The 13448-nt window shown below is 40.1% G+C and overlaps 1 protein-coding gene across 1 annotated transcript in view; it reads left to right on the forward strand.

Moving 5' to 3' along the window:
- Positions 1 to 11347, forward strand: part of IL20RB (interleukin 20 receptor subunit beta) — a 30399-nt gene extending 19052 nt beyond the window's left edge. Inside the window, exons 4-7 of the mRNA XM_043997963.1 lie at positions 89 to 213; positions 4402 to 4552; positions 6950 to 7092; positions 10149 to 11347. Of these exons, the coding sequence (XP_043853898.1) occupies positions 89 to 213; positions 4402 to 4552; positions 6950 to 7092; positions 10149 to 10274 (545 nt within the window). The 3' untranslated portion in view covers positions 10275 to 11347. The remainder of the gene's footprint in view (positions 1 to 88; positions 214 to 4401; positions 4553 to 6949; positions 7093 to 10148) is intronic.
- Positions 11348 to 13448: the final 2101 nt, after the last annotated feature.

A 13448-nucleotide genomic window follows, 5' to 3' on the forward strand; every position in this document is an offset into this window, starting at 1 on the left:
TCTTTTTCTCCCACCCTTCTAAAGAACTTAGATTGTTCCTGTAGGAGGGGGAAACTATCAGTGACTTTTTGTTTTATCTTTCTCACAGCTGTCCTCACCTCTCCCAGAATGAAAATTAGCAAGGATGGCTATCATTTAATAGTGGAATTTGAGGACATGGGGCCATATTTTGAATTCAATGTTACTTACTGGAAGAATAGCCCCAATTCTCAGGTAAGACTTCCTATATTTGACCTGAGAAAAACCTTTGCCCTTCTCACATTGACATTCTCTGATTCTATCAATATGTTGTGAAATCGGTCCTGTTCTGAGTGGAACAGGCCTGGAACAAGAGCTTTACCTCATTCATACAGCTCAGCAGCATAGTTGATAGTCTTCTGGACTAGTCCTAGAAGTCTGTGGAATCATGCAGATCTAACTTCAAGATAGGGCCTCAGACACTTATTAACTTTGTGACCTGGGGTAAGTCACTTAACCTCCTCTGTTTACTTCAGTTTCCTCATCTGTAAAATGGGGATAATAATTGTTGTTTAGTCATGTGCAACACTTTATGACCCCATTTAGATTATTTTTTTTGGCAAAGATGCAGCAGTGGTTTGCCATTTCCTTCTCCAGCTCACTTTATGGATAAGGAAACTGAGGCAAACAGGGTTAACTGACTTGCCCAGGCTGAATGTCACACATCTGAGGTCAGATTTGAACTCAAGAAGATGAGTCTTCCTAACTTCAGCTCAGTGCTGTATCCACTGTGCTAATTGGTTGTCTTAATAATACCACTTACCTCTCAGAATTGTTTTGAGGATAAAATGGCACAATATTTGTAAAGTGCTTTGCAAACAAACCTCAAAGTACTGTATAAATACTATTATTGTTACCATCACCACCACTACCATCATCATCACTTGCAATGGGCTAGGGCATGGTGCTAATGCAACATGATAAGTCAGAGTCTGATAGATGACCTCACAAGGTACAGTAGTACTCTTCTGGTATGGAAAAAAACCCACAACCCAGTAGCAATAATAATAACAAATAAGAAACTCTAAACCAGGCCTTCAGTATGCCGAGTAGCTCTTATGGCGCATTCATAATAAAACATGGGCAGAGTTTGTGTAGGATGGTAAGATGTAGAGGAAAAGACCAAATTGATAAAATCTCAAATCATTCAAAATGAAAAAAGGGAGATGCTAAGCTCAAGACAAAAGGGTATGGGGGGCAGCTAGGTGGCGCAGTGGATAAAGCATCGGCCCTGGATTCAGGAGTACCTGAGTTCAAATCCGGCCTCAGACACTTGACACTTACTAGCTGTGTGACTCTGGGCAAGTCACTTAAAAAAAAAAAAAAAAAGGGTATGGGGGTTTGGAGCCCAAATACACCTCTGTACTGAAAGTACTGAAATCCATTACTATGTGAAGGGCTTCTGGAGGGGTTAGTCATTGGCTAGCGGAATTAATATTTGAGGCCTACCATATATTTAAGGCAGATATTACTGGTGCGTTCTGACACAGTACTTGGTATACTCTACTGCTTAGTTTGTCAGGACCTTAAACCGACCCCTTCTGTGAGGTATATTTTGGGGAAGCTCCCTTTACCTAGCTGGCAGCATGCCTTACAATCCCCCCCCCAAAAAAAAAACCAAACACCCAAAACAACCATGAATGAAATGATTATTTGTGGAATTGAGGTGTAGCATTTGCTACTGGAGTGGTCTAGCCTTACCATTAATCCATTTTAGGTCAGAAGAGACAGCACAAATCTCTTGGCTAGGGGTTGTGGAGAGGGGAGGGATGACACTGCCTCATCCTTAAGCACCAGCTGCTGTTGAACCCTACTATTCCTTGATCTAGTTTCTTACTATTCATTAATTTTACTTTGCCTCGACTATGCCCTAACAAGTTGTGTACATGGCAAAACACTTCCTAATCTTTTTCATCTCATTGAAATTGGCTCATAAATACCTCAATCTACTAACATGCACCTGGAAGTGGGGCATCTACACCCACAGTTGAAAATTGGTATAGGGCGTATGCTGGGGCAAAGGAGCAGGCAGATCTTATTATGATAATTAAGACACCGAAGGGAGAGAAGCTTGTCATTGCAACTTGGCTCTCCACTGAAGTGCTAAAATTGGGTTACAGACAAGTAACATTTAGGACTTGAGGCAAATCCTAAATGCATGTGTTGGGGCAGGTTCTGACTTGGGAAGGTCAGGCACTGACTGGAAGAACCAGTATATCAGGCCAGGAGAAGCCCCTGAAGTGGGGGTGGACCCCTAAAATGAAGCAAAAACCCAGATCGATGAAAGGTACCCGTCTGGAGTACTCACTGTTACAATCTGGCACAAGAATGGGTAATATAGTATTGGTCAGATCCCCATGAGGGTATTGGTGATGTGAATTACATGTTGCAGGAAATATGTGATGAGAGTATGTGTAAGCATTCTGCATTTCTTTGGAATGGAGCTCTTCCTGGATGGGAAGTCCCATAACTCTTTCTTCCTCAGCCTAATGTAGTAGATAGAACATCTTAGCTTCTCTGTAAAATGAGATGGCCTCTAGGGTCCCTTTCATCTTGAAATCTAGCACCTTCTCAATCACCTTCCTTCTCTTGGTTCTCTTTTCACGTGAACTACTTTTCAATAAGCACTTATTAAATGCCTACTATGTGTCAGGTACTGTCCTAAGGTGTGGGTATACAGAAAGAGGCAAAAGACAGTCCCTACTCTCAAGGAACTTACAATCTTAAGGAGGAACGAAGGGGATGGGAAAAGAAAACATTTATTAAAGGCCTACTTTGTGCCAGGCACTGTGCTAAGCACTTTACAAATACTGTCTCATTTGCTCCTCAGAACAATCCTGTGAGGTAGGTGCTGTTATATTTATATTATATATTTATAAATGAGAAAACTGAGGCACACAGAGTTTAATCGACTTGTCCAGAATCACAGAGGTAGTAAATGCCCGAGGTCAGATTTGAACTCAGGTCTTCCTGACTCCAGGTCCAGCACCCTATCTACTTAGGATACTTAGTTCTCTTCGATAACATGCACCAGAGCCATGTAAGAAGTTTTTGTTGATTTCAATCAGCAACTTTTCATCAGAATCTTTTCTACTGGTAGTTATCTGAGCTGAGACTAGGAGTATGCAAAGTAGACAACTGCCTAGGGCACAACTGGCAGGAGGGGAGGTGGGGAGAGAACAATGAGGGACACTTTTTATTATTATTATTATTATTTTTTTTTTAGTGAGGCAATTGGGGTTAAGTGACTTGCCCAGGGTCACACAGCCAATAAGTGTTAAGTGTCTGAGGCTGGATTTGAACTCAGGTACTCCTGACTCCAGGGCTGGTGTTCTATCCACTGCACCACCCAGCTGCCCCGAGGGACACTTTTTAAATGTGTAATATATAAAATATGGACATGAAACTGTGAATTTATATAATGTACAGTTTTATTTTCCTTCAAAGTATATTATAATAATTTCATTATGTAACTTTCAAAGCTGTCCTATTTGTTGGTGATTCCTTCTGGCTCTATCTTTCTTCTCTTTTCATTGTTTTAGAACCCTATCCCTGGTTATTCTCTCTTCTTCTCTCCCATCGGGAAAAAGAAATGAACAGCCTATAACTTATATATATATATATATTCAAGAAAAACAAATTCCCACACTGTCCATGTCCAAAACTCTATGCCTCTCTCTGCACCTTGAAGCAAGATGTTGGTCCCATGCTTCATTGCTACTCTAAAATTGTAGGTGGTCATTACATTGATCAGAATTCTTAAGTCTTTCAAAGTTTGTTTTTATTTCCATTATTGTGGTTAAAATCAGAATATTAGAGGTAATTAGACACCTGGTAAATTATCTGGTCCAACCTCTAGTTTTTCCAGATTAGGAAACTAGAGCTCACCACCTGAGTCAATGTGAGTGACTCAGCTCACGTAGCTCTGGTAACAATAGAGCCAGCACTTGAATGCAGGTGTTCTGATTTCAAGCCTAATACTTTCCATTAAAATACACATGGAATGGGGCAGCTAGGTGGTGTAGTGGATAAAGCAGCAGCCCTGGATTCAGGAGGACCTGAGTTTAAACAGATTTGAACCTCAGACACTTGACACAGACCCTGGGCAAGTCACTTAGCCCTCATTGTCCCACAAAAAAAAATACACACGGAAGTTCATTGACTAGGGTGCACAAATGTCTCCTTGTGGCTCTATCACCAATAAAAAGAAGTCTCTTGGCTAAACCCACTCTCTGATAGAGTTAAAATGTTATTCAGTAGCTCGTTCGAAAGCAAGTCAATAAAATCTTTTCTTTTTCCCAATAGTCCTGGGATAGAAATGAAGCCATTTCTTCTATCCATCATTATCAGAGTATAACTATATCCATTATGAATTTCTAAAAGGAACTTTACAAGATTGTGAGGGAAGGTGGCAATCTAGTACATCTGGAGACTATGGAGGCTGGAGCTGAGTACTGTGTGAAAGCCCAGACCATTGTGGAAGTTATCGAGAGAAGCAGTGCCTTCAACCAGGGGGAATGTATCAGAGCACAAGGTAAAAAATGTCACCCAGACAAGTGTCTGGGATGACTGATTATCTTTTTTGGATGTGTGCTTAGAAATAATCTAGCCATGTTTATATTTCTTCTTCTACACCCAAGGTCCGACTAATTTTGCTGATCAAATTCAAATTCACCATTTCTAAGGTGCCAACAATGTACAAGTCACTGTGTTAGGTGGTAGGGATATGAAGATTAAAAAATGAAGCAGTTCTTGCCCTCAAAGAACTGACATTCTAATAGGAAAGCTATGACAATTTTTCAAGGTAGGTTGTGATAAGGGTAAAGGAGAGATTTTGCCAAAGTGTCCTAGGAAACTCTGAGGAGGAGAAGAACACTTTCATTTAGGAAAACCAGGGAAGACTGAATAACTTTTCCATTATGCCAAATCATTGGGTGGAACTTTCAGAATGAGGCAGCACTAAGCAGCTGGCCATTGCTACTCTCTGTAGCTGGCTCTGTAGTCTGGCTTCATGCTTGTCTGGTTTAGTCTTTGCATGGTGACCCAATTAAAAACCAGGTCTTATATTTACTATTTGGGTGGTCATTATTTGAAAGGATCTCTCTGGCAATTTCATCTCAATGAGATCCTAGAGAGTTCTATGACATTTAAGGAAGTAGATGTCACTAGTTTTATTGGCCAAACTTTTGGACAAATGCCAGTTAGTGGAAAGAGTGATTGGGTGTATTTAGCTGCGTGGTGACACTTTGCATGATGGTTTATTTATCAAAATTTCAGAGCTGCAAGGATCAGAGGCCATGTGGCTCAACAGAATGCATTCTGGAATTGGAATCAGAGCACCTGGGTTTGAATCCTACCTCTGCCAATTAGGTGCCTGTGGGATTTTGGACAAATGTAAGGGCCCAGATTCTTCATCAGTAAAACGAGGGGACTGAACTAAATGGTGTTTATTGTCCCTTCCAGCCAGGATTGTGCTGGTAAATGTTTAACAACTGGCTCTCAAAAAAAGTATACTCAACATATTTTTACATTTAATTTGCATTATTAATATTTTCTCCAATACTTTCTCAGGTCTATCTAGATAATCAATAAAACAATTTCTGAGGTATAAATGCTAGCATAAAAATCTAATTACTGGCTCTTAAGAGTTCATTGGAGTTAGCTCCAGCACACCACTTAGAGCTCCCAGCTCTAAATTTATTATCTTAGGACTTGTTCATCTCATCCAGCCACCTCATTTTCTATATGAGGAAATTGAGTTCCTGAAAGGGAAACGACAGGCCCCAGGTTACATAAAGTTAGTTACTTATAGTAACAGAAAAGAGCTCAAGGATTTGAGATCATTTGTATTTTTTGCATTGTGTTGATTTGCAAAGTTCATAGAGATCTTTTTTTCCTCTTTTGCTGAAGAACTCAGAATTTTTTTTCTAAAATGTGAATCAATGATTTAACAATCTAGTACCTTTCACAGAATTTGAGAGTTAGAAGGAACCATTTTGTCCAACCCATTCTTTTTTTTTTTTTTTTTGGTGGGGCAATGAGGGTTAAGTGACTTGCCCAGGGTCACAGCTAGTAAGTGTCAAGTGTCTGAGGCCAGAGTTGAACTCAGCTCATCCTGAATTCAGGGTTGGTGCTTTATCCTCTGCACCACCTAGCTGCCCTCCCCAACCCATTCTTTAATTCCCTGCTACATGTTACCCCATTTTTGAAGACCTACAATAAAGGGGTATACCTTATTCTGCTTCCCTGGATACCCAGAACACCTACGCTGTCTTGCCATTTAAATCTATCCTTGCTGGCAGCACCCAACACCTCTGCCTTCCCTTCTAATGGAGTTCTATCCTGTGTTATCATTTTATCAGGCTTTCTGTTAAAATTAAAAACTAACCCACTTGCAAGTATTAATGATCTTCAGTAGCTTATGTTATTCCTCTCCTTTAACATTTTTTTTTTGCATTTTAATAAGACTTTCTGTAAACTTGTTCAGTTGTATCTGAATCTTCATGACCCCTTTTGGGATTTTCTTGGCAAAGATACTGCAGTGGTTTGCCATTTTCTTCTCTAGCTCACTTGACAGATGAGGAAACTGAGGCAAACATGGTTAATAAGTGTCTGAGACCAGATTTGAACTCTGGAAGACTCATCTTCCTGACTTCAGGCCCAAGAGCTTTATCCACTGCACTCCCTAGCTGCCCTCTGTAAACTATACTTTAAGTCAAAGGAATGACTTGATTGGCAGAATTTCAGGCATGGTGACATCTCAATTTATACTCCATAGATAATTGTCTGCCCTACCCATGAATAAAATTAGCCTTCTCCAGCAGTCTTAGTTGCTACTGTTGCTGCTTAAATTGTGAAATGTTCCAGGCTGGGAACAAGAAATGTCTTCTGTGAGCTCTGATAAATCTGTCTTTTGTTTCTTTGTTTCTAGATGAAACCCCTCTGCTGGCTCTTGTCCTGTTCTCCTCTGCTGGTTTTATCCTGTTTCTAGTGGGTCTGCCTCTATTCATCTGGAAAATGAGCCAGTTGTTGCGGTACTCCTGCTGTCCTGTTGTTGTCCTTCCAGACACACTGGTATTTAGTTATTTTTTTCTTTTCAGTGGGGCAGGGACTAGGTTTCATTTGGAACATACGCTTGGGACACATGGGTACATTTTGACCATCATCCTGCCTCTGCATAGATAGGAGGGGAAAAAAGATGTTTGTGGGACTCTGTGTTATTTGATACTAGATAATAGCATGGTGCTGTGGTACTATTTCTTATTTTTCTTTTTGTTCACATAGAGAAGAATTATTTGGTTATTGGTGGTGGTTTTCTCCTTTTTGATGGTGGGTGGTGAGCCTGTGGGCCCCAAGTTATTCCCTCTTGCCTTGCTTTGTTTGAATGATTGCAAATTACTTGAAGGTTGGATGAATGGAAGATTCTGGTTCATAAAGAAGCTCCTTTTTTGTTTCTTTCATTCTCTCACTAGGATATGAAGTAATCAGAGAGAAATAATTCAAGTCTCTAGGTAGCTTCCAGGGAGCTGAAATTTTGATTTAGGCTAAGATTGTTGGAGTTGGAAAGAAGCTTTGGGAACATCTAGTCTAAACCCTTCATTTTACAATTGAAGAAACTGAGGTCTTGGAAGGTACAGAGACTTGCCTGAGTGTTCTTTCCATTGTACTACATTGACTAGCAGGAGTAAGAGCATGTGGAGTGTAGCAGAAAGGGTCCTAGCCTGGGAGGTAAAGGGCTTGAGTTTGATTCCCAGCTCTTCCACTTACTACCTAGGGATTTTTCTTTATCTTTCTAGACCTCAGTTTCCTCACTTGTAAAATGGAGGTTGAACTGGCCATTTTCTGAGGTCCCCCTGCTCTTCCCTCCCTTCTCCTTTCCAGGCTTCTTATTCCTTACCTACCCTTCTCCCCCTTCTCCATGTAACCTGCTATTCAGTGACATTGACCTTCTTGCTGATGCAAGATCTCCATCTCTTGACTTCACTGACTTTCTTCAGGTTCAGGCTAAAAGCCTACCTTCTGCAAGATTTTCCCAATTCCCTCTATTTATTTATTTACTTGCTTACTTATCTATTTATGCATTATTTATTTATTTATTCATTCATCTATCTATCTATCTGTTTAGCAGAGCAATGAGGGTGAAGTGACTTGCCCAGGGTCACACAGCTAGTAAGTGTTAAATGTCTGAGTCTGGATTTGAACTCAGGTCCTCCTGAATCCAGGGCTGGTGCTTTATCCACTGTGCCACCTAGCCGCCCCCCCATCAATTCCCTCTTTTTTTTTTGTTTTGTTTGTTTTTTAGTGAGGCAATTGGGGTTAAGTGACTTGGCCAGGGTCACACAGCTAGTAAGTATTAAGTGTCTGAGGCCGGATTTGAACTCAGGTACTCCTGACTCCAGGGCCGGTGCTCTATCCACTGCGCCATCTAGCTGCCCCTATCAATTCCCTCTTAATGCTATTGCCCACCCTCTGAGTTCATCTCCATTTTACCCTGTCTCTATCTTATTTGTACATAGCTGTTTGCATGTGGTGTCTTCCATTAGACCGTGAAGTTCTGGAGGGCAGAGGTTGTCTTTTGCCTTTCTTTGTATCCCTTTTGCTTAGCATAGTACCTGGTACATAGTAAGTGCTTAGTAAATGTTTATTGACTAATTGAGTCACTGATTTTGAGTGAATCAGTGCTGAGCACTCTTTATCAACATCTAATTCCAATTGACTGTCACTTCAACTTAAGCAGAGCCAGATGGTTCCTGATCTGAGTAGCTGCAGTGTTATTGAGACTCCAGGTATCAATTGGATAACACCAATGTGTGCAGAAAACAATGGTTTAACTTTATAGTCATAGGGAATATTTGATTTTTGACCCATTTCAGGGCCTAGAAGAAGAATTGGGGGGACAAAAGTAACAAGTATTTGTTAAGTAGTTACTATGGGTCAGGTACTGTACTCACCACTTAACAAATATTATTTCATTTGCTCCTTACACAATACTGGGAGGTGGGTGCTATTATTATCATCTTCATTTTCCAATTGAGGAAACTGAAGCAAACAGAAGTTAAATGATTTGCCCAGGGTTCCATACCTAATAAGTATCAGAGTTGGATTTGAACTCAGGTGTTCCTGACTCCAGACCTACTACTCTATCCATTGTACCACCTACCTACCTCCAATAATAAATAATGAAAGACAACAGGGATTGTATTTGTATGTTTGTTCTGAAAAGTGGGTCTTTTAAAATAAATGTGCAATTAACTCTTTAAAAATATTTTATTTTTTTTCCAGTTACATGTGAAAACAACTTTTAACATTCATTTTTTTAAAATTTGAGTTCCAAAATCTCTCCCTCCTTCTTCCTCTCCCTCTCACTGAGAAGGCAAGCAATTTGATATATATTATACATGTACAGTCATGCAATACAATTAACTCTTGATTCTTCATAATCATGTCCACAGAGGAATGGATGTGGGCTATCTAGAGAGAAGAAATTCAAGTCAGTTGATTTATAAAGTTATTTCTGGTTAAAAGTTTGGGAGAATGTTGAAATTATTGATACAGTTTAGATTTGGGATGATCTAGTCCAGGTTTCTCCAATTTTTTCCTAATTGGGAAGAAAAGGACCTCCTAGGATGGGGAAATAGTTGTGCTATAGTAGAAATAGTTCTGGCCTTAAGGTTACAAAGCCCTAGGCTCAATCCCAATCTTGAGTACTTCCTAGAGATATGACCTTGGACAAGTCACTTCCCATTTCTGGGTTTCAATTTCTTTACATGTAAAACAAGGGGATTGGACTAGATGATCCCTAGGATACAGATTTCACATGGGTCTAGTTTTGTTTTTCTCAGTTTTATAATTGCCGATGTGGGGCTGAAGGAGGGAGGGGTGGGATTGTGACAGTCCAAGTCACTGAAGTCACTTGGGAAAGGAAACACAATGGCAGGAAGCAGTTTAAAGATTGACCAGGGAAGTCATGAAGATTGATTAGTAGATCAAGACCTCTTGGGGGGGACCCCCAATTAAGGCCTCTCCCTGCTAGAGAGTTACCTATAGCTAATGACACAGTTGGGGGTTTATCCTGTAAGAAAATTCCTTAATGCAAATGAATGTTCACTTTAAAAAATTTTCCCTTCCAGAAAATAACAGATTCCCCTCAGAAGCTAATAAACTGTAAAAAGGAAGAGATCGAATCCTGTGATACAATCGTTCGGGTAATGTATCCAGAGGAGCTCTTCCATTCATGGCTCCAAGAGACTTTATAAAGGACTCTGGCTGAAACACAGATCAGCTGAACACAGGAGCAGCCAGAGAGCAGGACTTTATTCTTAGAAAAGGACACAAGAGGGGTGGCTAGGTGGCGCAGTGGATAAAGCACCGGCCCTGGATTCAGGAGTTCCTGAGTTCAAATCCGGCCTCAGACACTTGACACTTACTAGCTGTGTGACCTTGGGCAAGTCACTTAAGCCCCATTGCCCTGAAAAAAAAAAAAAAGAAAAGGACACAAGAGAACCAAAAATAGATAACCTGTGCTCTATTTGCCTGGGACTAGCTGAAGGCAGAAATACCTTGAGGAATAAGACTCTTACAGAGATATCCTGGTATCGTGGAAGGTTTGTTGCATTGAAGATTGGAAGATTTAGGCTCTGGTCTTGGTTTGGCTGTTAACAAACTGTGTGAATATGGACAAGTCACTTCATTCTCAGTTTTCTCATCTATAAAATGATGGGGTTGGACTATATGACCATATGTTTTTATGAAACAGCATTCTGACATACTAGTGGTATATGTTAACATTCATGTTAGCCAAGCAAAAACTAGAAAAGGGACCTCCTATTTAAGTACCTTCATAAACGCTCTTACCATGAACTCTGAAGAGTTGTGTCCTTTCACATGCATCCCTACCAATACAGGAACTACTTGAGTAGTAGCTATGGATATATTGACATTCATTTGGTCTTTTCAGGTATTGAAATATGTTGGTCACGGTTTATTAATTTCCAATCATTGTTACTATTTTTAAAACTTCTTTTCATTGAAAAGGGAATGGTGATGGCCACTATTGTGGGTGCATAGAGGCAGACTGAGAGAACCATTTGGGAAGTACCACTTTGAAATGAGATACTCTGAAGACTTGGAGCAGATCCTGGTGATGGTGGGACTTTGAGAAGTCTCCAATAAAGGGTTAAGTGGTTCAGGATAGCAGCTTATATTCTTGTTCTTCCATCAGTCCCAGGTGCATCTTTTTGGCCAGACTGTAAGCTCCTTGAGGGCAGCAAACACACTTTGTTTATATTTTTCTATTTTTCAACACTTGGAGCAGGGATCTGCGCACAGAATGTACTTAATAAATGTTTGTTGAATGGATGAAAGTCTGAATTATTTGCCTTCTCAACATTTGTTTGTATTTTCTCTTCTTTGAAGAACTTATAATAGGTAGTTTCATTTATTTACTTACTTTTCATAGCATTTAAACATTTACAGTACTTGGAAAATCCCCAACACTCAAGCAAATTTGCATTTAATAATTATGAAGTAAGGGCACCTAGGTGGTGCACTGGCCCTAGAGTCAGGAGGTCCTGAGTTCAAATCTGAACTCAGACACTTGACACTTATTAGCTATGTGACCCGGGGCAAATCACTTAATCCCTATTGCCTTGCCAATAACCAAAATAGGGGAGCAGCTAGGTGGTTGCAGTGTATAAAGCACCGGCCCTGGATTCAGGAGGACACGAGTTCAGGTCTGGCCTCAGACACTTGACACTTACTAGCTGTGTGACCCTGGGCAAGTCACTTAACCCTCATTGCCCTGCAAAACAAAAACCAGTTATGAAACCCTGAATACTTAACAAATATTTGAATTATTTACTTCTTGAACTTCTATGTGGATAAATTTGTAGACAGTGTGATGTTGCTGAAATTAGAGAGTTTTTGCTCTGCTAAATGGTAAAACTTGTCAGTAGTTGTAGTACTAGGCAGAAATTAGGCTGGATCACATTTGGGAAATTATGTGGCACTTTCTCCTAAGGATACCAAGCTGTTTGCAACCACAAAAGCTCTCATCTCTTCTAACACTAATATTCTTCTGGTGATACTATGCTGCTGAGCCTCACAGAACACCATGACTTTAAAAGAATGACATTTAGAAGTAACCCAACAAGTAATGAAGAAAAAACCCCCACCTAGTTACATATGTAAGTAGACGTAAACAGGTTGCAGCATATTATCAGTGCAGGGCTTGCATCTGAAAAGTGGTATAAATTTCATCATTGAGGACTGGAATCAGGAAGACTTGACTTTAAATTCAGCCTCAGACACTTACTAGTTGTATGACCTTGGACAAGTCGCTCAATGTCGGTTTGCCTCAGTTTCCTCAATTGTAAACTGAAAATCAAAATAACACCTACCTTCTATGGTTGTTGCAAGGATTAAATGAGATAGTATTTGTAAAGCTTTTTGTACAATGTCTGGTACATAGTAGGTGCTAGCTACATAAATGTTATTTTTGTTGTTGTTATACCAGAAATGGAGGTGGGCAGGCCAGTTGGTAGCAAGAATGAAAGCCAATACGTGGATAGCCTTGGTGCCATGTTGGCATCCCAGAGATAATTAGAGAAATAGATAAAGGCTTCCACTGTATTGGGTGGAAATACCCCAATGAAGGATTTGTGGAAAAACATGTATAAGAATTACATAGAATGAGAAGGGGTGGAGGGATTGAAATCTGTATAACTGGAAAGAATAACCATGTTGATGAAATCAGGGATTTGTATAATTACTAAAGTGGAAAATAACATTTTGTTATGGGAGAGGCAAGGTGGCACAATTTTCTAAATGAATATGTGGCTTCTTATGGTAAGTTTCTATTTTAATTTGACACTACTGCATCAGGAAGTCTCTAAGACTATAAATTTCTGGGAAGGTGACAGTCTTCACTGGTAAGCGGGAGCTTATCTTGCACCTAGAAGCTCCCTATACTAATGAAATCACAGGTCCAAGCTCTGTCCCATTAAATTTTTTTTTTTTGGTGAGGCAATTGGGGTTAAGTGACTTGCCCAGGGTCACACAGCTAGTAAGTATTAAGTGTCTGAGGCCAGATTTGAACTCAGGTCCTCCTGAATCCATGGCTGGTGCTCTCTCCACTGTGCCATCTAGCTGCCCCGTTTCCCATTTTTATTACATAGGAAAAAAAGCAACACAGGCAGTGTTACTTCCTGGGACCCCTAGGAAACAGCCAGTTATGAATAAAACATTTAAAATTAAATTTGTACAAATGAAACGACAACTTTGCAATAAAATAGTTTAGGATTGCACTTAGGAAAAAAATATCTTCTATGAAAGTGCAAGAAGTGAGTTTAATTCATTATAGTCATTGGTTCAGGCCTCTTCAGCTAAAGCCTCTAAGCTCAGTGTCCGGAAGAGGGCAGCAAAGATGATAA

Source organism: Dromiciops gliroides, chromosome 3, assembly GCF_019393635.1.
Source record: "Dromiciops gliroides isolate mDroGli1 chromosome 3, mDroGli1.pri, whole genome shotgun sequence".
Classification (NCBI taxonomy): Eukaryota; Metazoa; Chordata; class Mammalia; order Microbiotheria; family Microbiotheriidae; genus Dromiciops; species Dromiciops gliroides.